The following is a 26,515-nucleotide window of genomic DNA, read 5'->3' as shown; positions in this document are numbered from 1 at the left end:
TCGCAAAATCTTGCCAGCGAATTGCAAATACACCCCCCGCGCTTCGCTGCCTTAGCCTGCGTGCGAGACAACAATCACTTATTCCGTTTACATCGCATTTCTATTCTCCGAAAGGACACCGCGATGCACTTTTAATAGAGCTGTACAAAACCAGCTCCGAGCCGCACAGCGCCAGCCCCGGGAAGGTGCTCAGGGCAGAGTTAGAGGCAGGGGCCAGGCAGGGGCTCCGCAGGGGGCGCGGAGCGGGGAGCGCAGCCGGGGCCGCCGCCTCCCGCTGAGGGGGCTGCGCGGTCCCGGCCCCGGCCCCTGTCCCGCCGCGGCCGGGGAGAGGAGCGCTCCCACCGAGTCCGGCGGAGACACGGTGCCCGTCGCAGCGGGCTTCGCTCCGCAGCCTCGCTCAGGGAACGGTAAGTTTTTTGTGTCGTTCTGTTGTTTTCATTCATTGAAGGAGCAAGGCTAGGTTTGGGCAAGGGAAAACGGAGGGGTGGGGGCATAATGGGTAATGGGTCCCCGGAAAAAGCGCTGCTGGGCCCGCCCGTAGGGTGAGCGCTGACAAAAGGGATTTGGCAAGTTCGTCTCTCCCTGGGGTTTTGCGCTTTTTTTTTTTTTTTTTTTTTTTTTTTTTCCCCTCGCCCTTCTATTTAAATTGTCTCATTGTTAGCTGATTACCCTCGCTTCAGGTTACACACGACGGGGGGCGGAGGGAGCAATCGCTTCTTATCCTCCCAAATACGACCTGAATTGTCATTACCCTGTTCTTCACATCTGGAGAAAATCGGAGACGGGGGACAGAAAACCCAAATGAAACAAAGGGAAGGGAGCCCAAGTGATGTCAGCCCTGAGGAACTTGACTTTTGGCAGGGGAGTGTCTCGGGGCACCATCCCGCAGCTCCTAACGAAGTTTCCCCTTTCGGTAGCAGCAGCCCCGGTGCGCGCTCGGCTGGGACACGGCCGGGCACGGCGCCGGAGGCAAAGCCGGGACCCGCCGGTGGCGGGTCGGGCTGGGCCCCAGCCGGGATCCCCTCGCTCTCTACCCCAGCGGGGCGGCACGGGCCGAGAGCATCAAGCGCCGGTCGCCCCACTCGCTAAGAGAACAAGCCAGCCGGCCAGCCACATCCAGGCGTGTGGGGCAGCCCCCGGGTGCTGGCCGGGCCCAGTGTCCCTGTCCCGGCTCAGCCTCTCCGTCCCGCCGCCGTCGCCCCGCTCACAGTCAGCGGCTCCCCGGCACCGGCGGCAAGCCGACAGCCCCCGCGCGCTCATTGGGCGGCACCGCCGACCCCGCCCTCCCAGCCGGGACGACTCAGGAGCCGACTCGGCCCGCCGGGCGCTGAGGTTCGTTGCTGTTTGGCCAACGGCGGCCGTCAGTCAGGTTGAGGGACGGGCCGCCGTGTCGCTGCGGTCCCGCCCCCTCGCCCTATTTGATATTACCGGAGCGCGGTGCGGGCGGCCGGGCTGCAGTCGGGGCTGGCGAGCGGCCGGCCTGGTGCGGGAGCCGGGTAGCGGCGCGGAGGAGGGGGTGGAGGAGAAGGAGGAGGAGAAAGACAGCCGGGAGGGAGGGAGCGCCGAGCCAGAGACTAGCAGAGCAAATTCTCCACCGTCCTCTAGCACCCACCAAGCGGCGGCAGCGGCAGTGTCTAGAAATATATAGCTAGAAATATAAAATCACCCCGCTCCTGCACCATGGTTTTCCAAAGTAGGCTCCCTTCTTGGATTATTTTGTGCTCCATCTGGCTGTTCCGCTTTGCACACACGGGGGAAGCACAGGCTGCAAAAGAAGGTAAGGTGATGCGGAAAACAAAAGTTTGGGCTTATTTATTGCTTTTGCACACGAACTCTGTGTGGTGGCTTAGCTGAGGACCTGCCTGCCACTGCGAGCTCCTTGTCAGAACCCCTTAAAAGAAAAAGAAAAGACATTTTTTTAGTTGAGATGGGAGGGAGGAAAGAGCAAGGCATTCACTGAGGGTGTGCGTGTGTATGTGTGAGAGACCGGGACAACTGCCTTTGCTCTCAGGAATGAGGTTTGCGAGACGTTTGCACGTGATGAAAAGCCATGGAGCTGGGGAGACAGTCCCCGGCCGAGGATCTGTGCAGGGGAGCCTCGCTCTCCTGTGGCAGCCTTAACCCTCCTGACGAGGTGCGGGAAGGGGGGGTTACCTCGCTGCTCCCCGGGCGGGGGCTGCAGGGGCTGAGGACTGAGTTTTAGGGCTCGGGACGTTTCGTGGGAGTCACGGCATGGCGTGAGGCTGAGGCTGCGGGGCAGCTCCTCACCACTGCCTTCCGGGGGCCTGCGGCGCTCCGGTCCCGCGGGGCCGTGCACAGACGGTGGGAAGGAGCATCGGGGTTCAGATTTGCACCTCCCGGGCACCTAGGCTGGACATGCATTTAGAGGGTACATACATCCTGGCGTCGTGTCTCTGCAACGTGTGTGCTCTCTCCCGGCATGGCTGGAGAGAGGGAGAGGTTTGGGGATGGATGTTTTACGCGATCTGCGTATCACAACGAGGCTTCCCGACTCCCATCAATCCAACACTGGTATCTGTGTAAGGCGAACCCTGGACATTTGTTTCCCCCACGCACAGAGAGAAAACAAGCAGTTTTCTATCAGAGACTGATGGAGGTGTATAAAATCAATTCACAAAGTCCATTTGAGAATCTCTTTTCTCACGCTGAGAAAATCCGGAATGATTTAAAGGAGCGCCCTGCTCGCGTTTGACAGCCAAAGGCAAAGGTCCGTCTCCATCTTCGGGGCGGGGGGGACAACGACAGGGAAGGGGGACTCGAGATCTATTTCGGTGTCTCCGCATATGTATGCGTTTGGGGGCTTTACCCACTCAGCTGAATACATCAATATTTTTCATCAAACCGTTGGCATGCAGTAAAATACCATTTAGAGCTTGTGACTGGAGCTTAAAAAAATCCTTCAATTAAAATGTCTTCTGCCATTAAGAGAAGAAGGCGATGGCGAGGTTAGAGGAGAGAGCCTTTCTGTGGCAGAATTTCGAAAGTTTATCTGGAGAGGCTGTAAAGCACAGAGAACACCACACGGGGAGTGTGGCCGTGGACTGGGGAGCAGAGAAGGGCCGGCCAGGCAGGGGGGCAGGCAGGGAGGGTGCGGGCTGCATGCCCCGCTCTGTCCCGCAGATTGCGCCGCGATCGGGGCTGCGCCGGTTCCTCCCGGCGGTCATTTGCCTCCTGTTTGTGTGTGTAATGCGTATATGGATGTGTATATATAGGCAACTATACATATAAGCGTAGACGTGTTTGTGTATGTTTGGAGAAAATCAACCTAGCCAAAGGAGGGTCAGGAGGGGGCGAGCGGCAGACAGGGATTGATAGCGGCTACCTGCTGCAAGCGGAGAGAACTCCCGCTGAAGAAGGAACGAGGAAGGGAAAAAAAAAAAAAAAAAAAAAGTAACTTTTCAGCTTCACCTCCGGCCTCGCCGAAGGGCGGGGGGCAGCAGCAGCCCTTCGCAGTTTCCTACCGTTCCCCGCTGGGTACGGAAGAGAGGTTGAGGGGATGAGAGGCTGAAAAGTTTTCCGAGTTCCCGTTCTGTAGCTAAATAAAAGCCGCGGTGAGATGCTGGAGAAGAGCAGGGCAGGGTCCGCCTGGCTCTCCAAGACAGGGGGTGGCCGCGTTACCTGCGGAGCCCTCAGCCAGCGCCGCGGCTGGGACCCTCGAGGCGAGCGCAGACGCGGGTGCGCTACGGCCCGCTCTCCCCGGGTAGGACGTCCTATCCCTTCGCCCAGTGGTTTACGAACCCTCGGGGCTCCGTCCCGAGGCTGCTGTCCCGGACGGTCCCTCCCCAAATCGGCAGCTGGCGGGGTGTGGCGGGAGCGACCGCGGTAGCAATGGTGCTCGGTCACCAAGTCCCGCGCGGAAGCACGGCCACCTTTGCGCAGCCCGCGCATCTCTCGGGGCGGGGTGCGTGGTTTGCATTCCCGCGGAGGCGAGAGACCGCTGCTCCCCGCCTGCACGGCGCCCTACGGCCGCTCTCCCGCCCTTCGCCCTCCGTTTTTACGCCTCCTTTCGCTCCCTGTCCCGCCGCCACAGCGAAAGGAGCCCCGAGCGGCGCCTCCCCCGCACATGGAGCGCGGCCCACTGCGCCCCCGCGGAGCGCCGGCACCCTGGAGGCTGCGCATGTGTGCGCGGCTGCCAGTGGGGTACGCGGAGCGCGGCACGGTCCCCGAGCTTCCCTCATATCGCGTCCCAGCGCTGCGCGGTCCGGGCTGGGAGCAGCGCACCCGCCGCTGGCCTGGAAAGCTCTTCTCCAGTCACTTTCGGTGCCACACGGAGAGGCAACGTTTTCTTTGCAAGGGGTGTTTGCAGAGCAGGGTTTTGTGTTTGTTTGCTGATTGTCTTTTCTTTCTGGGATGGGTCCGGCCGTTACTATCTGATGGAGAATTGCTGCCAAATAATAAGTACGATTCGCAGCCATGGGACGTTGTGCTGGTGCCGAAATAGTTAAATTTTTCGTGGTACCTTTTTTTCCCAGGACCATTATAAATGTTCTGGTTTAACAAACCACCACATACACCACCTGCTTTTCTATAGAAAGTGTTACAAAGTAAAGCCCCTTGAATCCAAGCTTAATGAAATAAGCAGATAATCTTTCTAGAGAGCGACTAACTTCTTTATTGAGTAGCTCCACTTTACTACTGAAATTCAGGCCTGGAAGCTACCGTTTTGTGTTCACCTAACATTCCAGATATTACTCTATGAATTTCTACATAATTTTTAAGGTCACGTCATCTTTCTAGTAATTCACTGAAATTTTGTGTTAAATTCTACTAGGACAAAGGGCTGAAGCAAGAATTATAACCATTTTAAAAGACGCGACAAAAGTTGCTTCAAGCCTTAAATCATGCAATGAAGTATCAGTACTTAAATGTTAGTGTACAAAGTTATAAATAGCTTTATAGCCAAAAATATACTGAATAGATTTAAATTAAAAATGCTACTTTTCATTTAATCAAATGGAAGTATGAAGTTAAATGTGCAGCTTTGAAGAAGGAATCTTCGAAGTGTACCAAACCTAGATATGTGATTGATCACTCTACACCTTTGACTGTTTGAAAGAAGGTATTGCAGAAGATTATTTAAGGTTTTTTATTTTTTTTTTTTTTTTTGTTACAGATTAGCATATGTACCATTTGGAAGTCTTACAGAAACTTAGAGTGATACACTAAGAAAGAAGCTTATAGCTATAACTGAAATATAAGACATATATAGAAATACATGTTTGGAGGTAACAGAACATCAGTAATATAATCTCCAATATGTGCTGTAAAATATGTTAAGATTTGTTTTATTAGGCTGTGATTAACCACTTTTGGAGACAGGGTTACATTTAGCTGAAAACAATTGCAGTGCTACTAGAACTGATGTCTTTTTTTATAGAAATGTCACCAGAGTGACATTAAGATTTTAGTAAGCCATTACCATAAAGTGAACTAGTCTGATATAGTGTATGTAGAATTTTGTGTACGAAAAGTATGAGGTAATTGCAGAGTCTCTTATTTTCTATATTCTTGATTGTTATTTGTTTATAGAGTTACCGTTTTACTACCTAAGGGACATATCTTTTTCTTACAAACTCAGATAGATAATTGATTTTGCAGTGCATCTCCTGGTAAAGTATAGGCTAGTCCTGTCTAAATCAGTTTGGAAAAGTGTTGAAATATTGGTGTGTATTTATTTGTTTTAAGCTCTTTATAATAACCTGCATATGGGAAATGTCCTTATGACAAAGGTGAAGGAAGCATGCATCTTAATGACTGATTAGTAACACTTTACAGCACTAAGAAAAACAATACAATTTGATTTAAGCAGTGAAATTGTTAAGATTAGTGAATATCTGCTTATATGTGGATGCTACATAATAATTTAATAATCTATTTACAAATAAACACGTAGTTGTGGTTGCAGGTAATTTTTTAATAATATGAAGAAAAAACTATTAATTTGTATTAAAAATGTATTATTTTCATCAAATTTTGTATTCCAACTTTGTTATGTGTTTCTATATTCCCACTTTTTTTTTAACAAACAGTGGATTTTTTTTCTTTTTTTTTAGTAATATTGCTGGACTCTAAAGCACAACAGACAGAGTTGGAATGGATTTCCTCTCCTCCCAATGGGGTAAGTACTCCAGACAGAAATTAACTTCCTAAGGAAGAGTAGTTATTTTACGAAAGCAATTGAAAGGCTCACTTTAAACTAGCTCGCCCTCATATTTCTCTCAGTAATTGTACCAAGTGTTTATGGCTTTGTCATTTTTAGAATGGAAAGAAGCATTCCTAAGGTTACAATATAAAAATGTACAAGCTAATTAAAAGTAAGAGTCACTTTAGAAATTCACCTAAGTGTTCTTGGTAGCTTTATGTTTTGTAGTGTAATTCTTTGTGCTGTACCAGAAAGCTCTGTATATTTATAACACAGTATTTTAAATCACTTTTTCCTTCTTCCTTTAGAAACAGCAGAATTAACTTCTCTGTGGAAACTTTCTAAAAATATGTTTTTCATTTTTGGTATAATGGGTGATCATAAATTTGTTTACGATGTTTTCTTTGTAATTGAATAGCACAGATTGAAGTGCTCTAAAATAAAAACATTTATACTGCAGATGTGTTTGAAATGACATTCCAAACTTGAAACATCCCCAACTCTCGAGGAGCGTGATATCTGGAACCAGGCACGAATTATGTGGTTAAGGCCACCTCCAGCTTGCTTACAAATTAATCTCATGGCGCTCCTTGAAATGCGCGTTTGTAAAGTACATAATTATAAATAATAAGGAATTTAGAAACCTCGGTGTTATTGTCTTATTTATTATATATGTAAAGTTGAGAAATGTTCCTTTCAGACTGAACTAAAAGTGGCATAAAAACCCTTCTTCCCCAAGCCTTGAGATACAACACTTTCAGAAACATATAAAGGGTGTATTGTCCTACCTTAGCTCAGTCCTACCTTAGCTCAGTCTGACAAATCATAAATTATACGGACAGTTCTTACTCTTGTAAGCAGTCTTGCAGAATCCATTGCAGTTCCTTGCATGAACAACTTGGGGGATCAGGCCCTTAATCTTCAGTGCATTAAGAAATCTGGAGCCAGAAGACCGTGAAGTGTGAGTGGGGATAGAAAAGTGTAACAAATCCTTTAAATAAGAAGAATGAAAATATGAAAGTGTCTTTCTTTAAAAGCAAGATTGTAAAATCAATACAAGCATAAACTGGAAACGAATCTAAGGACTTCACAAAAAATATAATGCGAGCTCAACACGTATGATGGCTAATAACTTTGGCATTAGTGTTTTACACTGATTGAAGCCTTTACCAGAGGTATTTGAAAGATTAGCTTGGTGGCAATTATATTAGGCTAACCTGTAGATAATGAAAGACATGTCAACACATGTTACACATGTCAGCGTACAGAAAGATGAAAGTAGAGTCAAATTCAACAAGCAGTAAAAGGCGACTTTCAGAAGTAGAAGCCAATTCAATAAGGAATTAAAAGTAAATCAAAACTAATGGCTTGGTTCCTATGCACAAAAATATTCAGGAATAGTTGCCTGCAAATTAACATAAAAGTAACATTTTAATAGTATAATTTTGAAAATAAATGTTTTTCTGATTTTCCTTACTGAATTTTCTGCTGGGCAATAAAGACTTCATGGGAATAAACACAGAAAATCTTCTTAAGACAAACTACTGCATTATCACAGTATGGAATATATCAGCCAGACACTCATTAAATGCCTCATTCAACTGCAAATGTTACATCTAACAATGATCTCAAATATCGTTAAGATAACCAAGAAGTTAAAATACCATATATTGAAACCAATAGAACAGGACACATTCAAATGGAATTACATGTCTATCACCAAATGTTGCTGCAGGACAAAGAAAAGTAGAATTTTCTTGCTGTAAAAGCTGTTATGGAATTGATCATTTTAAAGAGACATTAATGAAATATGACCTCAGATTGCTAGGTGAAAACATCCTGTAGTGCTGGTGTTTGTTTTGTTTTGTTTTGTTTTTCTGCAGAGAAACAGGTATACCTCCAATGGAGTACTTGAAAAAATAGTTTTGTGGTTACATAGTTGAATCATAAGTCATATTTCCTTAATTTTTTAAGAAAATCATACTTCATAGCTTTGGCAAAATATGGAAAGGTAGACTTTGGTGTTTAATGCTAGGAATAAGGTAAAGCAGGATTTCTTATCTGAATTTAGTGTTTTGTATTGTAGTCCTTGACTATAGCATATCAAACTCTCTCATAGTAGCTAGGCTCATGTAATGAGCTTTTGACTCCAAGAAGGCTCATTTGTGTTGTAGTATGATTTTTTTTTTTTGGGGGGGGGGGGGGATGTGGGGCTTTGGAGATTGGTTTTGATGGAGCAGACCACATCAAAATGTGAGGAGTCAGATTCTGTTGTGCATGGTGTTAGAGTTACTTTCATTTCAAAGATATGATACGTCGTTGAACTGAAATATCTCGTTGCAGAATCTGGCCTGTTGTTTTGAGGGAGGATTGACTGCTTACATAACATAAAAATAAAACTAACAAAAAACCAAATGAACTCAGAAAGAACAAACAAAAAAACAGAACCAAAACCGCAACAGTGCCTGATGTGAAACAGAAAATAAAAACCAGTAAAATTGTAGCCTTTTTTTTTTAATTTTAAATTTTCAATATGGCAGAGACAAAAACCTCAGTCCAGGGTCCCTTTTTCCTTTTCCTTCTTTGTACTAATTCTTTGGGGGGGGGGCGGGGGGGGGGGGGTGAGGGATCTTACTCATTCAGATCTAATAAATCTATTATGAAGATAGACTTTCTTCTGTTCTGAGATTAACACAGTTCCCTATACAATCAGTTCAGTTAACTCAATGAGCATTTAAAAATATAATTCAATCATTTAGTACCATATGCAAATATAATACCATACATAGCACATCTATATTAACTGTGGGTCTTTGAAATGTGCTTTGATATTTACAACTTCTGTGCATTTCAACATCTGCAGCCATGATATATTTTGTGATGATAACTTCCAGCATCAGTTCAGCCACATCTGCTTTTTCTTGGAGCAGTAGATCAACATTAAAATGATCTCATTTGCTGTTGAATGGGCTTGCAAAGTACTGCACATTGCATGGCCCCTAGGCTGGGAAACCAATGCCTTCCATGCTTGGTTGCTGATATAAGGAATGTCAGTGAGTGCTCCATCCTGCAGAGGTGCGGAGCATGCTAGTCCCACAAAGCACTTAAGCACACGCTTACCATTAAGCTTGTAAGTACTGTTATTGATCTTAAGCGTGAGCTTAAGTGCATTATTGACACAGGGCCAGGGGGCTAAGTGCCATATGGAGAAGTCATGGTTGCCTGTATCATCAGGTGAGGATAGCACAATAAAAACCCCTCTAATTTATTATAGCTGTGGTTTCTGTAGTGAAAAAAATGTTATAAGAAAGGTGGAAAAAGCTGAGAGACAGATATTGTGTTGGTTGCACCGGGGCAGATCCACCTGGTTGATTTTTGTTGAAGGTTTGCTGTTGGCAGAGATGCAAACTTCCATGCCACCAAAGGCTGTTGAAGACTTTGAGATTGTTACATGTTTACCAGTTTGTTTAATAGTTGGTATCCTGAAGAGGGAACAACAACAAAACCCAGGCTTTGAACTAGTGAACTTTCAGTCTTAGTTATGTATGTAATCTCATGGTTCATTTGAACTCCTAACTAAATGAAGTTCACTCCTTTTAACATGGATGCAGCCACTGAACAAAATGTGGAGTGAGGAGCTCCTGCTTACCTTCTTTGGTTTGTAAGTAGAAGAGAAGGTAGACTGAAAAAAAGGGAATATCCAAAATATTTTCTTGCTTTCACATTTTTAATGTTGTCTCTTTTCATTTGCCCTCTCTCTCTCTATGCCAGGTTCACCATACAGGAGTTAAAACTGTATGACTCAAAAGTTTCAGGTCCCGGTCCTATGCTTTCTTTACAACTGAAAGTTTAACTGGAAGTTTTATGTACACAAGTTTTATGTACTGTAACACTAGGCAATTTCAGTTTCTAAGGCTTCACTGATTTTAGGTTTCTCTGGAAGTGAAGCTGCCTCCCTCTTTTTGGTCTTTGCTTACCCAAAACTGTCATGCCCTTAATAAAATGTGGGAGAGCCCAGTGTGTAATCGGAACTTGGTACGTGGGACAGCCTTCTCTGAAGCTTCCCTTTTACAACTGTGCCAGTGATATGGAAATTATTTTTAGCAGTTGTTTATATGTGGGAAAGATGTGGAGGGAGCGAGAGCCTGCAGCTGAGTTAATATGTGTTTTCTTCATTTGGGTCCTTACAAGTATTTTAACAATAACTTACTTTTATGAAGCCATATTGTAAAAAATGAGGAGACTTGTATGAAACCTTTTAAAATACTCAATAGTTACATCTGGTGGCATACTTGTTTTGTATTACTAACTGTTTGTTATTGTTTTAGTGGGAAGAAATTAGTGGACTGGACGAAAACTACACTCCTATACGAACATACCAGGTATGCCAGGTGATGGAATCAAACCAAAACAACTGGCTGCGGACTAACTGGATTGCAAAAAGCAATGCACAAAGGATTTTTGTAGAACTGAAATTCACTCTGAGGGATTGTAACAGTCTTCCTGGAGTTCTGGGGACTTGTAAAGAAACTTTTAACTTGTATTATTATGAAACAGACTACGACACTGGCAGGAATATCCGAGAAAACCAATATGTAAAAATAGACACTATTGCAGCAGATGAAAGTTTTACCCAGGGTGATCTTGGGGAGAGAAAAATGAAACTTAACACAGAGGTCAGAGAAATTGGACCTTTGTCCAAAAAAGGATTCTATCTTGCATTTCAGGATGTAGGGGCCTGCATTGCTTTGGTCTCTGTCAAAGTCTACTACAAGAAGTGCTGGTCCATCATTGAGAACTTAGCTATTTTTCCTGACACAGTGACTGGCTCAGAGTTTTCCTCCTTAGTTGAAGTGCGAGGAACTTGTGTCAGCAGTGCAGAAGAGGAGGCGGAGAACTCGCCGAAGATGCACTGCAGCGCAGAAGGAGAATGGTTAGTGCCTATTGGAAAATGTATCTGCAAAGCGGGATACCAGCAAAAAGGAGACACGTGTGAACGTAAGTAAACGTGCAACTTGTTCTAATTGTACATTATAGGTCATGTTCTATCAGCTTATTTTTTTTTTTTTTCAAGATAAATACATCATCAGTCTGCTTTAAAAATTTTTGGATCCTCGATCTGTAAACTGCACAATGGCTAATCCAAAGCAGTCAGCTTTTCTTGATAGGGAGATCAGCAGTTCATTCTGCATTTTAAAATTTAAACAAGAAAGTTTGAAGTTGTATGAACTATAGATATAGATTCAAGATTAACATTTTAAACTGGTTAAGGTTATGTTCCTTGTAATTCTTGCTCAGCAAGTCATACCTACCACAGAATATTCTATTAATAATCTTGGATATGAGTAGTTAAACAATTTTTTCTTTCATGTGATCTGTGACAGGATTATAAGGAAACTAAAACTGAAGAAGAAAAAGGCGTGGTTAGTAATGGGAAAAATACACAATAAAAACTGAGTTTGAGGTTTGTAAGTGTGTATAAATTCAGACAAAAGATTATCATTTTAGATCTTTCAAACAATATCAAGTTTCCAGAGTAAAGAATGTTTTCCTTTCTACAATTTCTTTTTACATAAAACTAACTCTAAACTTTTGGCTTCCCAAAAATACTAGCAAATCAGAGACTACTGAGTTGTTCTTTCTAATTCAGACTGGTTCAGTTACCCATGTTCTTAAAATAATACCTCAGTATTGCTGTCACTGCAGCTACATGTGCAAGATACTTCTGCTTAGAGTAAGAGAGCATTTTTCATTGTCTTTGCTTACAGTAAAATCAAGAGAATAGGCAGTTTGTTTGAAGATGCGTATTTTCATGCACATTTAACACAAGGTCTACCATTTTTATCATAAGATGACAAAAGTTATATATTACCATATCTTCATTGTAAGATGTGCAGACATTTGTTGGTGAGAAATGCTGTAAGTCAAAAACTGGGGGAAAAAACCAAACAAACAAGCAAAACACCACCAAACAAACAACAAATAAACCCCCAAAACAACCACAAATCTGTGAAGAGGAGAAACCTAGAGAATCTCAAAAAGAAAGCTGGCAGCAGTCACTGAATCTGAGATGTCTGTGTGAGGACTTCAAAATAATTTACAGAGAATTATGAGCAGCCTAAAACAAAAATAAATGTATCTCATTATTAATAATTTATCCTCAAGTTTAAAAAAAAAAAAAAAAGAAAGAAAGAAAAAAAACACACACGCACAAAACACCTCATGATTGTGTGATTGTGTTCTTTGGGAGTTTTTATGAGGGAATTTGATACAAGGTGAAGTGGGTGGAGTTGATCAGGCCTTTGTAGCCCTGCATAAATCTTTCATTGTTCTGTTGGGGAGGGATCAGGGCTCATATACTGTGGAGGGTGATCTCATTAGGAGTAACTGTAACATGAAAAACTGCCCCCACGAAACCCTTCAGCAGACTGTATTAAAGCTCTGTTAAAAATATTAAGCACTGTGTCCCGTAGAAGCCTGTTTTGAGGTTTTTTAATGTTTTTTTTTCTGAGTCACTTTTTTCCTTTTCTTAGTTAACTTTCTCTTGATTACAGACTTAGTCATGTTTGATGCAATTAATACATTAATTTTATTTCTGTTTCGGTAAAGGAGAGAAAGTATGCAAAAAAGAAAGCAGTGTATGTTGGGAAGTGGGTGAGGGACAGGAGCTGCGTGAGCATGGGTGGGATAGATAGAGAAGAAATTGGTGTTTGGTGACTGGAATTCAAGCTACCTGTTTATTAAACAGGCTTCTTAATTTCTAACCGCACTGATGTTGACAAAAGAATTAAATGATAACTTGTACTTGAGTATAGTAGCGTGCTCATTTGCAAGAATACTTCCCATTTTTGGCTTGCTTCCAAAGCAATCACTAGGAGAAAATGCTACTCTGGAAGCAGTCCAAAGGATCATTTATAGTATTTTTCTTCTTTTCTTTCAGTGATCCTGTTAAGAGTTTCAAAACAAGCTCTGGTTCCATATTGAGGCAAGTTAATGTATTTGCGAGGGAAAAGGTGGGAGGCAGGCACTCGCCGAATGCATGTTGCTGGCAGCTCCGAGTCAGAACGATCTGGGTGACTGGCGCACAATAGTAATTGCTGTCTGTGATACTTGTTAGCCGTGTCTACGCTTGAGGATGTTATTAAGTATGATCAACTATGTAGTGACCGATAATACAGCTGGCACACTGATACCGCGTCTGGTTTTTGTGACAGATATTGAGAGAAACTTATCTGAACATTGACACTGATGCAACTGGCTATCTGTTACTGTCAAGCTGTGTAACAGATCAAGCAGAAGCAAGTTGGCGTGTGCTTTCTTAACCCAGAGCTTTTATAGCCCTGTCTGAGGGCTCACTTCTGGAAATACTTTGTACCTGGCATGCTGTGTGACTTCTTTGGGACTACTCATGGCAGAAAGCATTGTGCTCTGACAGGATGGGCAGAAGTCTGTGATTCCTCTCTCACACTTGCTAAAGCTCAGCTGAATTAACTTAACACAATAGGAAGGTCTTTTAAAGATACAGAATAATACCTTATCTGGCTGTGTTGCAGCAAAGGTAGGAGTAGATGGCCACATTGTAGTTCCAAATAGCTCTTCAGCCTGTGACTCAGTGGGGATTTTCATTCGTGTTACACTAGCTTGATTGTCTGGCTGTGATTGAAAAATGTGTTCCTTTTGCATACAGCTCTTCTCCTGAGTGTTAAATTTATTGAGCTCAGATACTAAAACAATTGAATTTTGATTTATACACAACTCTGCACTGGGTATGTTGCCAGATTTGTTGTTGTTGTTGTTGTTGTTGTATGAATGTAAGTAACTGGTAATGCTGGGAAGGATAAGGAAGAAAACAATCATGAACGGTGAAACACGTAACCTGGAAACTCAGCTCCTATGTGTTTTGTCTTCAGCGCTTGATCTTTCAAGCTGAATTAATCTTGGTTTTGGTTGTACATTGATTACTTCTCACTACAGGGGTGCCAAAGAGTCCGTGACACCTCAGTGATCTATTGTGATAACACACATACATAAGAGAGCCAAATTCCAGAGAGCTCACAATCATCATTTAAAGAAAAAAAATCTTAAATCTGGGTGAAACAAACATGAGAAAACAAGATAAGCCTCTGAACTTTGAATTGCAGATTCTTTTGCTTACGTGCAAGGGCACAATCTCCTCAATGTTGATTTTATATCTGCTGGTGTGTGGCACTGCGCTCAGGTGTGTGTGGCACTGCGCTCAGATGTGTAAGTCGTACATTTTAAAGGATTGTATGGAAATGTACCTAGCAAAGGCACCAGAAAGGTACTTACAAATATTTGGTTCTTCCGACATCACATATTGCATCTGTTCTGGCAAAGAAAAAACCCAACCACAAAACCCCAGTAAATTTCTCACTAACTGTAGTGGACTCCCAATAGGTCTAACTTCAATATTTTTCTCACAGTGGAGTCCAGTCAATATGTTGCGCATGTGAGAACTGCACTGCGATCAGTAATTGGTATTTGAAGGAGAAAATAATTCTTTGAGAACTTCTAGTGTAATGTATTTTCCATCTGTTTCATGTTAGTTGGAGATGGGGAGGGAGAGAATTAAATTTATTCAATCGGAGTAGTAGGGTGCTATTTCAGAAGGTAGGAAGCATCTCTTAACATGACTGAACTGAGAAATTACATAGATGATTTGGCACTAAGTCAAAAAATTCAGATTTCTCAGGAAAGCCAAATGGGCACACTTTACTGTTAAACATTTTATAATACCATATGCGTTAACAGTTGTTTTATTGGCCCCAAAATGGGGAGGGGATTATAGCTATTTGTACATTTTGTCTTGGTGAGGTAAAAAGAGAGCTACAGACTTTTCTTTCCGAACTTTGTCATGTGCTGTACACTGTGCCAGACTGCAAGCTGCATCTGTTCCTTCTTTTTTTTTTTTTTCTTCTTGGGACGAACTTTTATCCCTTGCATTTGTGAAATATTACTTGACAGTGCATCCAGAAACTGAATTTGCCCTATGCTTGGCATATTTGTGGTAACTTAGGTGTGGTTGTGTTTTTTTAGGGGTGTCTTGTCTTTTTTTTTTTTTTTTAATATTACACCACTTTTAGGAGCTCTTGTGTCACAAGTTTACTGCTAGAGGGCAATGAATGAAGAGGTGAATGTGAATAAGTTGTTGTTAAAAATATGTTACTGTGCTTCTAAGAAGCCCAACTGGTGCATATTGTGAATTGGGTGTAGAGTTTAGCGCAGACAGTATGTTCCAAAAGCTGTGGGTGACCTGAAGCTTGAGTATATTGACAATGCTGCATTTTCAACTTGAAATATTTTGCTTTGTGGAGAAGGGGCAAAATGATAGAAAACTTTCTCAATGGCATTTATATCATCAAGACTCTAAAGGTTTCCTTTTTGAAGAAGAGTTACCTTTCTTTCATTTGCCTCCGAAATTACTCTAGGGAAGAGAATGTAATTATTCTCAGCAAATTGAACCAGAGCAGAAAATGAGGGTATCTCTGAGTCTTGTTATTTTCTCTGGAGCCAGTGGAAGTTTAACAGGAAAGTGTCTACCTTCTTCCCTTTTCATCATGTAACACATTAAATAATTTTTTTATCCCATTTTGAAGAAAGGTTGATCTGATATCAGGTCTCAGATACAGCTGCATAGGAACTATTGGATTAAAAAAACCAAACCATTTAAGTATCTTTCCAAAGGATCCTAGCAGGTTTCAAAAATATACAAAATACTTTTAAGGTGAAACTAAGACTTTGTAGCTAGATGGTCAAGAATACTGAAGGTGTTTCTACTATTAAATACAGAGCTGTGATTTCTGCTTCTAGCCCCCTTTGGAATTTCTAGAAAGTTGAATGTCTTTGCTTTCTTTCACCCTGAAGTCTTCTGACTGCCCTTCTTGTCAGAGACATGTGGTTTTATATATATATATATATATTTTTTTTTTTCTTTTATTTTCCTTCAGAACAGTCTAGTGTTCATAAAGAGAAAGATTTTCACAAATTTGTCAGTCTCCGTAAGTCATTTGGGTTTCTTTGACCTACTTTGTACGTGCCCTTCAGCCTTTTGGATGCGTCAACAGAGAGAAGGGGAAAGGAGCTATGTCTGCTGTTAAATGCATCCTCTTTGAAGAGTGGTTTCCAAATGAAATGATACAAGATGGCTTGTGTTCTTAGTGGTCAGGCCTAGTTGTCACCTGAAGAAACTGTTGCCTTCATGCTTCATAGCATTTGTTTCCAGTCTCCCCTGGTTTTCCTTCTGGCTCTTAGATACACTAAAAAGTGTTCCTTTTCCTGAAATGTCTAAATTAGTTAGGTTAGTATGGTTATAGACCATCATAGTTTTGGTGATACAGCATCCTCTCTCAAGTGTTACATAAATATATGTATGAGAAGTAAGGCAATATTAAGTTGAAATGATCAAGTGGTGGAGGCCATCAAAAATGGCTCGTTCTCATCCATAATGCCGAGTGATCCCTAAAATTAACTAACTGCAGAGCTACTAATGGGTTTAGTTTCCAACGAACTAGTTGTTTTGGTCCTGAAGAGCTGACAGGAATGAAATAGCACATGCAGATGGGCAATAAAAAGCCCAGATCCTAGAAGCAAAATTATTGGATAATGTAGTTGCATGTAGAGCTCTATCCCTTCTCCAGCCTTTCTTCATCCCCACTCTGCACCCCATTCCTGTTCTCAGATTCTTCTGTCTCCAGGAATTAATTTTATTTTTTTGTATTTTGCCAAAGGTTTTCTGAATATCATTGTTTTAATAACTGAATTTGCTGCATTTTTTTTTGTCAGTTTCAGTGCTGTGCATAAATTTTGAAATCAAAACAAAGCCAGCAATGAAATCTAACAAAATCTTAGTAATTTCTCCTTTAGTTACAGAGGAAGCACTAAAGCTGTCTTTTTACGCATCTGGGATGCCACTGCTGAATTAGCTACGGCTGCTCAACAGCTGGGCTGTTAACTCCTTAGCCATAAAGTCTATCTTCTGTTTGTTCTAAATGAAGCTTTAGTTGGTATTTAGAAATGGAATCTAATTGTTTCGAGTCTGTTGCCTAAAACCATACATCTTGCTTCTGAAACAAAGTTTTCTGCCCAAAAATCTCTTGTGAAAGGTGCAATAGGTATGCAAGAGCTTTGTTGTCACTCTCTAAGTACAAAAGAAGAATTTCCTAGATGAAAAAGTGACTGTATTACTGGGAATTTTTTTTTTGCTTGTTTTGTTTTGGTTATTTGGTGGTTTTTTGATCCAGAATTTCTGTTATCCTCTGATAATTAAGCCACTAAAAATACATTTAGATATTATAAATTTAAATATTATTTTGCTTTTGAGTACAAATAAGAGAAGTGACAGATATAATCCTTGTTAGGGGAATATAAAATGTACATGCCTTCCATTAAATACGGCTGCTAGCTTTATAAGAAAAAACAAAAGAGAAAACATGCCCATGTCTTCCTCAACCCGACCTGCCCAGCCAGTAAACAAGGTTCTAGGAAGTGAAAAGAAGGAGAGTTAGTAGGTTGCAGAGAAACTGAAAGTAGAGATCATTTAATGAAAGAAACAATCACAGAAAAGAGGAACATGTTAATAAGTATTTAACTAATCTATTTTATATATTTGTAAGACATCTATTACATGGATAGTTAAATGCTATTCAAAGTTGTTTAAGCAAACTGCAGTTCAAAATATAAATTGTTCTCTGCTTTAAGCAAAAGAGTGAAGCGGAGATTCTCCCTCAAGAAGTGGGACAACCATAGAGAGAAATCCGTATTTGGTACTGAAGTTGAAAGAAAATAAAAATCATGATAGCAAAATGTTTGCTTAACTAGATTAACTTTTGAATTTTGCTGCATCCCAAACTTCCTCTGTTATGAAAATATTTTTCCCTCGTCCTCCAAAAAGTTCATTTATATTAAGCAGTGTTAAAACTTTGAGAATATCTTTCTGCTTTTACTTGGGAAATTGTGGAGATAGTTCTCCCTTTATGTGGGTTTTCAGTTAGTATCAGGCTTATTACCACTTGAACTACTAGGTAAAAAAAATAATTGTTGCTCCTTGACTTCTCAGCGTTGAATCTCAGTATTTTTCCTGTACTGTGCCAGCTCTACTTGCAGTACTAATTTAGCTATTAAAAACAATGAGCTGTACACAGCTTGTAGATTAACACTTTTAAAATTGAAAATGTGTAAAACAAATTCAAATTAATATCTGCAAAGACAAGGTGGATCTTTTGAAGTATACTTGATATGTACACATACTACTTTGTTGATAAAAATTTAAGACTGGAACCAAGTTAAGAATAAACCAATTTAATGAGATTTCATTAAAATACTTAGAAAAGTATGTTCAGGGGAGTTTATTAAAAGCCAAACATTGTTGACATGAGAGGAAAAATATGTAAATGTTTTCTACTGTAAAACTTCACAGAATGTTGTGCCATCAAGCAGGAAAAAAAAAAAAAAAAGGCAGGTTCACTGTTTAATTCAGCATTAGCCCTATTAAATTGCATAAAAAGTAACCTCTCTTTACAGGATGATGTATCTAATCTCTTCTGTAGCCTTGCATTATTGAGAAAACAGCAGCAATAGCAAATATATTTAAGACATTTTTATGGACCGACTTCTCCTTACTAAGAAAAGCTTTTATCCCTGTGTACTTCCTAATCTTTGTTGCCTGTATCTGTCACAGTGAGTTCTCTTGCCCCTAACATGAATGAAAAATAAATGTTATATGTGAAAGTGAATAGTATCCTCGTTAATAGTTCACAGAAGAAACTTTATTTTCTGTGAGAATCTCGTATTTCATTTCTTGTTCTCAGATATATCAGCAGTATGTCTGGTGTATCTGGTTAAGTAATATTCTTGTGTACTTTTCCATTAATGACTGTTTCTGATTTCATCAAGTCTCCCTAATAAACACAACATGCCAACATACTGGAGAGTGACTGTTCAGTATTTAACGCTTTTTTCCATATGTCTTTTTTTTTTTTTCTCCATTAAGAAGAGATTTTCCTCATAGAAAAAAGTGTTTCTTAAAAGCTATGTGCATTTTTGGGAGCTTTGCTTAATATTAAACTACTTTTTAATTCAGAGTAGTAAAGGCAACCAAGTATAAAACTTGTGTGGCATAAGTATTAGGTTCAGTTATTATACTTCTTGAGTCTTGATCCTGTCAATGCATGTACCCATATAACTTTATTCATCTGGGTGGCCCTGCTGCCTATCCTAAGGAGGATAAAGTTGCTCACATCTGTAAGAAACATGAGGGTTTTTTACTCAAGGTAAATTGATACTTCAACTTCTTCATTTTTGTGGTTTGGATTATTTACATGTGACTCTTGGCAAGACATGGTTCTCCTGCAATAATGATATCAAGCATTTTTCTAATAAAAGTCTAACTAATTGTTAGTATTTTCTGACACCTGACATACCTCAAATGTGTGTGATTGATGGATGAGAAGGAAGTACATGTTTAAGAAATATAATTACTGCTATTGTTTTGCAATGTATTTAATACGCATAACCGCAAAGATTATTTCTTGCTATACTTGCAAAATAACTTAAGGGTTCCATTTTGAGAAAGTAGTGCAAGCCTAGAGCCCTGGCTTGCTGTTGGCTACTGAATTTTTCATTTTGGAAAAAAAAAATAAAAAAATCTGATAGTATGTATTACCATAAATAAACATGCTGTAGAAAGTGTAAAAAATAGGGCTCTTTTCAGTAAGCAAGTTATAACTGTTTAAGGAAGTAATGCTTAACACAAAATTATCTGTAGGAATATGGGCTGAGGCATAATCCCTATACCTTAATGACAAGAAACCCGTTAACTCGATGAGATAACATCATGTGTTAATATTTTTCTACTGAGAAAAGTGCTAAAGTTTTAAGTAACTGTAAGCATATACATAAACCTAAAACTTTTATGCTGATGAAATATTTAAATGCATGTTTGATTAGATGTACTTTTCTGAATTGCAGGTATTGTGTTGGTATAAATGTGTACAGAGGAGCTGAAAAGGACTCAAAAATTCCACTGATTGTACATGAGATGTATAATCTCCAGCAAAATTAGTGGCTATAACTTCTTATTATTCTTTCCTTACATTTAGTGAATGTGGAATATCACCCAGCCTAGATGTCTGGTGTTCATTTCTCCAGTAGATTGAACACAGTGGATTGAACTAGGGTGGCCCTTGAAAGTGGTACTTAGAGATCTTCTGTCGGGTGACTAATACGGTTGCCTCATGTAGCCGTATGCATGTGACCTGCTGTACATGTACATGTACATGTACAGTTTATATGTACATATTTCTCTATAGAAGTCTAATCCTTGGGGCAGGATGTCAGAGTTCTCCATCCAGTTCTAGTAGACCATCAAGAGTTGTCTACATCAAGAGTTGGGTTAATGATCTGATCCACTCCACCTGAAAAATTAGTACTGCCTGTGGCCTCCAGCCCTCCAAATCCCTCAGTTTCCCAGCTTACTAGATAATCTTCATTTATGAGTAGTAAACATAGTATTCTTTGAAGAACTTCCTGAATGTACCTTTTTTCCTTTTTTTTTTTTTTTTTTTTACACTAAACTATTGTATGGCTATATTTTGAGAACAAATGATACATTTCATGAATGTCAATGTGATTTCTATTTGAATCATTCCATTTGTGTCCACAGAGGGACATAGCTGATGTTGAGAATCTCATTAAATCTGTAGTTTAAAATCTTTGAGCTCTTGCTTAGTTATCATGAAAATGCTTAAAGAATGTTGGCAATTGAAATTCTATAAGCAAAATTTATTGTATTCCTAAACGTTTGGCAGTTTGTGTGCCAAATGGTTCAGAACTGAGGAGGCTGGGCCAAGTTACACATTCAAAAATTTTTCTGTGGAACATGGTCTGAGTGGACAACGTGTGGCTGTGATCACTGATCATATTTACATTATTTCATTCAACTCAGGTTTTTCAGATTTAGGTCAATTATTTTTCTTGCTGAGGAGAATTTGAACTTGGATCTCTTGCTTCAAATAGGGCATGTCTATTAACCAACATGCAGTCACTGTTAGAAGGTTTTATTAGCCCCTGCTGAAACTTGCTCATACAGCCTAGCAGTTAGAACCATTCATATGGAGTGATGGGTTCCAGTCTCTTAAGTTCTGAGCTTTCTTATATATATATATTGAATATATAAATCACACACACACACACACACATATATATATATAAAGATAGGAAGGATTTAATCTTGGATGCTTGAGGTCTCATGTTTCAGAATGTTAACATATTTTTGTCTTGATCAAGAAATTTGCACTATATATATATGTATATATTTTTGAGGTGAATAAGAGAACTGGAGAAAACATTCTACTGATTTTTCATTTGTTTATAAGGGGGACTTGTTTGTATGTCAAAGCAAATGGAGATGTACTGATTTTTTTTCTTGTTTCCATTAGACCATATGGTGTCATTTGAAGTCTTAAAATATCAAATAAGAAAATCTAATTAGGCAGCAAAAGATTGCACAAAACTTTTTTTTTTAAGGTCATATTTGGTATTTCATTTTTAATTGCTGCATAGAGATAATTTTGGAATGCGATTGGAATCCTATTGAAGAGAAGGTATTCCTACTTGCTGTGGTGGATCAGGCCCATGATATAGTCTCTTAGCTGAAATCAAACATTGAATCTCAGATGTTTGATTTCTCGTGTTTCAAAAATGTCAACATATTTTTTCTTTTCTTATGTGAGCAGTAAATAAATTAGACAACTGTCCATTTTCATTTTTGTCCCATTTTTTTTAAGTTTTGTTCTGTACCAGTAGCTCCTTAATAAAAATTAGCATTCATTATTTCTTTTATTGAGTATATTATAATCATGATATTGTTTGTCCTGATAGCGTAATGACAATATGTTTACAGAGACAAATGGGCAACTTTCAAAATGTAAGCAGTTTTATTGACACTAAGTAGAAAAAAAAAAAAAAAGTACTGATAAAGTCCACCCAAATGATTCCTAAGGGAAACAGACATTGTTTTAACTGTTAGCAAATCCCAAGGCTCCACATTGTCACCTAATTATCTCACCTATGGAATTCTCAGCCAGATTTAATCTGCAGCCTTCTGCTGGGAAGTGTGAAACTATCATGTGCTTAAAATCATAAACAGGGCTGAAAATCATGTCTCCCAGTGCAGCTTGAATAGAATATTCAATCTGTGATCCGTGACCATGTCTTTTGTACACTTTCACTTATTGTTACTTGTATATTACTTAATTTTCTGATTTAAAGGGGGAATTATTTGGGTTTATGAAGTGTATGATTTTTTGTCTGCTTTAGCTTGTTAGCTGAAATAAGTCTCTATTTGGCCTATTATTGAAAAAAGTCTTGTCAGTGGAATTGGTAGTGAATAATGCCAATAAACAAAGGAGAGAAATAACATCTTTTAAAACCACACTTTTTCTTTTTCCTAGGTGAGTGTGACAGAGGAGGAGACAATGATATTCCTACTTTTGATCTTCTGTCTTAAAGATTTTCTGTCATACGTAGAGCTACACAGTCACTGTATTCTGTATTACTGTTGTAAAAATCATGTATCCAGGAACATAAGATTCAAAATTTCAAGGCACAAGTAGAGATGAATGTTTTTCAGAAAAATAAAGCACAGGTTGATAGTGCAAATGATGTGCAATCTCTACATGAGGAATTTTATTTGTCTTCTTAATACAAGGACTAAATGAAAATACAACCCCTGTTCTCACAGAACAAACCCCATTTTTAAAATTCCGTCTTTTGAAGACATTTTGTGTATTTAAGTGGTGACAAGGGTATTCATTATTAATTAACATTCATGAGATAACTGTCAGTTGCCAGTCAAAGTGGAGCTTGGAAGAATGTTGACATTGATTGATGGACGTATTCTGGGACTACGCACAAACAGGATGCTCAGGTCATCTGGACACAGAAAAACATTACAGATCAGCTCAACATACACAAAAAGATCTTTTGCTTAGGCTGTTTTTCTGTCTAAAAGGAGGATATCCTTCCATGTATCCTAGTTTCACTTGATTTGTAAGTTAAACCTTAGATTTTTAGCACCATGGTCATCAGTGAAGAAGAGTCTAGTTTGGTCTGGGAAATACGGGCAGTGCCATCATGCTGTTTCTAGCTATGAGTAGCTAAGGTGCTTAAGCATTCAGGTTGAAACAATATTTTTGGGTATTGCTTTATAAGATGCTATACATACCTAATGGATATATACTAATGTAATTTCTTCTTTAGGAGGAAGAAAATTCTGAAACCCTAATTAGTGTTACACTGAAATGCAGATATGGAAGAGACTTTTCAATCTTGCAATCTCTACAGTCTTCTTCAGAAGTGACTTTTAAATATCCGTGGTCATACCAGTTGTCTCCAGTTCCCTGAGTCAGTAGTGTATTTATACTCAGTGAAATGAAGACTGAACTTGTGGCAACCTCACACCTCCTTTTCAAGGAGGCTATTACAAGCCCTTTGTGTGTTACATACAAATTACATTGCCCTAGGCTAGGTAGCCTATGCACCATGGAAACAGTTGCTCAGATCCTCCTGCTTGTTGTGGTGGGCACCTGATCATACAACAGTGCTGGCAGTTAGCTAAAGAAACGCAGAATGGTGGTTTATTGACAGTATAGCAAATATAGAGTGGTGACAGTTTCCTGTATAGATGAACAGGCTGGTCAGCTTCAGTGTATGATAAGCAACTGCTTCACAGATACTTATTTCTCATAATTTTTATTCATTTTAATTTTATGAATATGCTATCATGGTTGACTTGGATTTGTTAACTAAAAGAGATGGAAGGCTATTCATTAAGGTGATAAAAAAAGGAGAATAAAGGAGAATATTTTCTGACTAGAGCCATGGGTAAAAAAAACCTGAACTATATTACACATCTCTGTAGGTTAACAAATGGATCTGTCTTGTCCTCTTTAAAAATCCCTGTAGCTATCTGCTTTGGGAGACACCAGAGTTCCACCCAGTCCAGATGGAAGTAGTGTGCTGCTGGGGATCCCTTGCCAATCTCCATCCCTGATAGTGGTTTCTGAAACATATTGGGGAAATCTGTTGAGAGCTGTCATCATTTCATACTTACATGCCAGTTCTCCCTCTCACTTTTCCTTCCAACCACCTGCAGTTGGAGTTCCTTAACACTGCCTTTGGGGCTGGCAGGACGTGCTGAAGAGGCAGAGCTCCCTCCTGTTACTCAGTGGAAAAGAGGACCACAAATGTTTTTGTTGCAAAACTGCTAGTTTTCCCTTGCATAAAATCTTGATTGGTTTATTAAAAACAACAACAAAAAAAAGTCCTTTGGGACTATTTATGAGACTAAGAAAAACAGGAATCGGCCCCATGTCATAACCATCTGTTATAAACACAAAGAGCAAGGACCCAGTCATGCAGCACTTGCTAAAAGCAGTTCGTTTAATAGGACTTACTACAAATACGAAAAATATGTGTTTTCCTCATTACTGTGACACTATTCCCTACTAGTAGTGTAAAAAAAAAAAAGGAAAAAAAATAGTCATCATGAGTCTTGGTATGCAGTCACACAGTTGCATTATTTTATATTGTGGTAGGCTATATGCAATAAACATTCAATTCCAATAAATATAGATATTACTGTATTTTCAAAAATAACTTCAGCTACTTTCACACATATGTTTTTCACAGTACAACTTTTCACTTTATGGCTGAATTATGACCAAGTTTTCTTTTCTACTGTTTTTATAACTAATATATATAACTATATATATATATATATAAAATATAATATAACTATATATAATATATATAACTATATACTAATATATATAACTAATATATATAACTATAACTTCCTTTTTGATCATGACTAGTTTCCCTCTCCCTCACCAGAAAATGCCTTTTTACTTGATGACCCCACCACTCCTCTCAATCACATTCCTCAATTATAACTACAAGCGTTATTGGAAAACTGAAATTATTTGATCCATCCTGCCACACTGTGTCATGGCAGAGAAGTATTTTTTGGTGGCTGATACTTTGATTCAGTTTTATAGGTTGGACTAACAGCTTGGTTTATTTTTTTTTTTTTGCCCCACCTTTGTGCCCTCCCCTGTGTTTAGCATTTCTGCCTTAATATATAAAAGAATTTCTCTATCATATTTAGTACAAAACCCATAGCTCTGTAAAAAATCAGTTTTAGTGCCCCCTGCCCATTTTTTTTCATCAGCTTTTATATGCATGGTTTTTACATCATCCTTAGTCCTGAGAGTTGTGCCAGTCTGTGCTAGATAACTTGAGCCATGGGTTTTAATAGGGGAGTTTAATCTGTGCTCTTTTGCTTCTGGCTATAAACCTATGTTAGGCAGAGCAAGTGTTATTATAATCCTGTTGATTGCACCTCGGTGGGAGACCAGTCCTCTGGCTAGCTATAATGCCTTCAAGGGCGGCTTTGCACAATCAGTCTGGCACAGAGCACATGCAGCACAGCCCAGAATCTGGAAAAATATATAAATTATGATAGGAGGCTGAGTGTTTCCATGGTGTATGCAGAAAGACAGGAATTGCTGTATTGGATCAAACAAGTGGCTTGTCAAATCCGTCACTCTTTTGCCAGCAATGTCCAGTAGCAGATGTTTAAAAAACTAAAGATAAAAGAGAATCAGTTTTGTTTTCGTTCAACCTAAAGCATTCTATACAGTTCTGTTATGTTTCCTTTGTGTCCTTTCTCCAGTCGTTCTGTCATTCAAATGTTAAAAGACGTCTGATTGTTTTCATTCAATGCAATAGATGTGTTCTAATCCATTTAAGCACCTAGTGTATTTTTGCGATTTTTATTAAGTTTGTGGCCTCAGATTTAGACTGGAAATACCACAGATGTTTACATTATTAACTATTTAGGCCTGATTATTTATGAAACGTATGCTTTGAACTTGACTGAAAAGCCCCTTGAGGATCTGAAATAGAAACATACACAGTAACAACACTAAACTGATTTCTGTGCATTTAGAGATGTGTATTTCAAATAGTTTGATTGAAAAAATGAGTTCATCATTTGTGAACTATGCATAGGACAAATGCACTACAATTTTATTACAGCAATGTTACACCAACTTCTTTTTCTGCATTTAAAGACACATTGAGGCATTGAAGGGTTAATCTCCCCAGGCAAACAGTGTATCACTTTCCTTAAAATGCCATTGGGAAACTGAGATAAATGGTGAAGCATTTTCCGTGTTGACATGATGTTCGCCTGTCCGATTGCATCCTTCCCAACAGACAGCAGAGAAGCAATTACAAAAAAAGACATCTGTGCCAAGGTTTGGCTAGCCA

At 39.7% G+C, this 26,515-nt stretch overlaps 1 protein-coding gene across 4 annotated transcripts in view; it reads left to right on the top strand.

Moving 5' to 3' along the window:
• Positions 1-1,680: 1,680 nt before the first annotated feature.
• EPHA7 (EPH receptor A7) overlaps positions 1,681-26,515 on the top strand; it is a gene marked incomplete at both ends in the record, with an annotated part of 159,046 nt that continues 134,211 nt past the window's right edge. For all 4 annotated transcript variants that reach the window (XM_080341817.1, XM_080341814.1, XM_080341816.1 and 1 more), the window contains 3 exons: positions 1,681-1,777; positions 6,075-6,139; positions 10,492-11,161. In XM_080341817.1, coding sequence (XP_080197943.1) covers positions 1,681-1,777; positions 6,075-6,139; positions 10,492-11,161 — 832 coding nt within the window. The remainder of the gene's footprint in view (positions 1,778-6,074; positions 6,140-10,491; positions 11,162-26,515) is intronic.

The sequence above is a fragment of the Nesoenas mayeri genome, assembly GCF_963082525.1.
Source record: "Nesoenas mayeri genome assembly, chromosome: 3".
Taxonomy (NCBI): Eukaryota; Metazoa; Chordata; class Aves; order Columbiformes; family Columbidae; genus Nesoenas; species Nesoenas mayeri.
Note: the sequence above shows the minus strand (reverse complement) of the source record. Positions and strands in the feature narration are given on the sequence as shown.